This window comes from Eptatretus burgeri, chromosome 4 (genome assembly GCF_056783735.1).
Source record: "Eptatretus burgeri isolate ZD-2024b chromosome 4, Ebu_testis_v1, whole genome shotgun sequence".
NCBI lineage: Eukaryota > Metazoa > Chordata > Myxini > Myxiniformes > Myxinidae > Eptatretus > Eptatretus burgeri.
The window spans coordinates 13,082,272-13,084,771 of record NC_140964.1 but is presented as its reverse complement, the minus strand read 5'-3'; the positions used below and the strand labels follow the sequence as shown (position 1 = coordinate 13,084,771).

Below are 2,500 nucleotides of genomic sequence, written 5' to 3'. Positions count from 1 at the left end.
ACACACACACACACACACACACACACACACACACACACACACACACACACACACACACACACACACATATACACACAATGGTGGCAGGTGGAGGCAGCACATTGTCGCCTCCGTCTCATCACTAGGAGTGCTAACTGTCAGGACAGGAGGGTTATACCCAACCCCAGCCTGACACAAGTCTCCCTGACCCCCCCGCCCCCACCCTAAGGCTCACTAATGATAGGCCACAAGAGTCCATACACCAAGTGGCCCCACAAATCATGGCCCAAGGAGTTCCACCCAACACGGTCTGAGGACCTCAGGAACCACCACACACACACACACACACACACACACACACACACACACACACACACACACACACACACACACACACACACACACACACACACACACACACACACAGTCCACAAATTCCCGGTGTCTACGCCCTCTCGATTATATGTCATTGCCTTTTTCGACCACCTGGGCGTCAGCCATTGCTCGAGTCGAGGAATGAAGATCCAAGTGCTACCAAGGAAGAAGTGGTCGGACCCATGGCATTGACTGATGTCGGTGGGACAGCAGGAGTGAGACTGTTTCAGCACAGTGGTGCTTTTGTCTTGTTCAGTCACGTGGAGGACGATCAAAGGGAATTGGCATGACGCGGCCACTTTTTGGGTCGACGTACTGTCAAACGTTCCTGAAGAACAGTTGCGGAGGTTCAAAAGGTCGTCAACCTTAACCTGGAAGTACTAAGCATTCAATCAACTAAACCACCTGATTTTGACTTCTGTTTCAAATAGAAGAGCTTTCCACCTCGAAGGATCATATTGTGACTTTCCTTGGAAAATTTGCAGATAATATTGAGCCTTGCAGTGTTTCACTCATCATAAACCAAAGGGGCCAAATATCCTGTTACTCATTCATCTTAATGGTGTCGATTAAGGATGCCACTCGAGCTGCCCGGCACTGCCACACGCAGTGTCTGCGTTGGTGCCATGTTGAAGTGTACCTGAGTTCCTATGCAGAGGTCATGAGGATATTGCTTTTGCAGGATCGCTGGAGCACAGCTTTCAATGTCCACCAGCATCTTATCCACCAGCATGAGTTAAAACCAAATATAATGGTTGTACCTCAAGATGATGTATTCCTTCAGATAATGCATGCACCTCGAGGTTGTGTATTCCTCTAAACATATCCACTTAAATGGATCATTTGTCTGCTTGGGTTATGCTGGAGATATCTGTTTAGTTTAGCGTTAAATCACTTGTTGGAGGTACCTAATTGGTGGATGTTGGAGGTACCAGCTAATGATTAGGTATGGTTTATGGATGGGACACAAGCAGAACACCTCCCCCCCAGATCCTCTTTCCAATTTTCCCTTCCACCTCTGTGATTGAGAGTTTGATCTTGTACCCAGCTTGCAGTTCACTCCCTCTAATGCTCTATTCCCTGTGGCACTCCCCCCATATCCCATCTTGCTCTATTTTGTCCCTCTCCCCTGCTATTGGTGCTTTTCCCTCCTCTCCAATTCCCTCATTTTTCCACTGTTCTTTTCGTTCTGTTAAGTCCTGATCCATTCTGTGTTCAGGCTCCTCCACAAGCTTCGACTCTGACACACGACAGATATTTCAAACGCGAGCTATGATATGAAAAATTATTTTCAAAGGGCACATGACCTTTGACCTTTTGGACCCCAAATCTAATCAGTTCACCATTGGATAATCAAACATACTTTTCCAAGTTTGGTGAAAATCCCTTCAGCGGTTCACAAGTTATTGCGATAACAAACATCTGCTACGAACGCACGGACGCACAGCCAGATCGAGAACCTGAAAAGATAATGCCTGAGGCACCGTCGGCTGCGGAGGCACGGAAATACGTGAGAAAAGAAGACATTTATCCTAAAATGATTGTGTGCAATTTCAGGACATAAAATGACAATCTGCAAATTCAGGACAAGGGACACAAACTCCCATGTTGACAATGGGACAGCCAAGCGTAAACCAGCTCATGCAAACAGAAAAAGATAATAATGCAAACATAAATATCTAAGCACATACAAGTTATGGAAGGCCGACAGTGGAGATGTAGCATACACCTGGCAAGGTGGAGCACACCGTACAAGAAAGTCTGATCGATGAAGAGCAGGATGTCTGATATGTCAGAAAGCCAGCAACGAGGCATTGATCGAGGCAAGAGATGTCGTTGGTAATTACTGCAGCCATTTCATTGCTGCTGGGTCCAAGGCCAGACAATGGCAATGGAAAAAAAACAAAAAACATGCATGAGCAAAAAAGGACCACCAGCAGAATGGCCATGAGCAAAAAAAAAAAAAATCTAAACTAAAAACCAAGGAACCAGTCAGTGTATCTCATCTCCATACTCTCAAGAGACATTTCTTCATGAATTTCCATTTTCATTGCCAGAAGCCGGTCATTGTTTACATCACACATTTAGTAGCTTTTCTCAATTACGTGGGCTCAATCATGCATGTAAGTCTGCACATGTTAATCCC

At 45.8% G+C, this 2,500-nt stretch overlaps 1 protein-coding gene across 8 annotated transcripts in view; it reads right to left on the bottom strand.

The window, feature by feature from the left end:
- LOC147027498 (uncharacterized) overlaps positions 1–2,500 on the bottom strand; it is a 504,607-nt gene that overhangs the window by 326,711 nt on the left and 175,396 nt on the right. Inside the window, exon 2 of one of the 8 annotated variants that reach the window (XM_085876969.1) lies at positions 2,084–2,217. The exons of the other annotated variants lie outside the window; for them this stretch is intronic. Within the exon in view, the coding sequence (XP_085733095.1) occupies positions 2,084–2,169 (86 nt within the window). The 5' untranslated portion in view covers positions 2,170–2,217. The remainder of the gene's footprint in view (positions 1–2,083; positions 2,218–2,500) is intronic. 8 annotated transcript variants of the gene reach the window in all.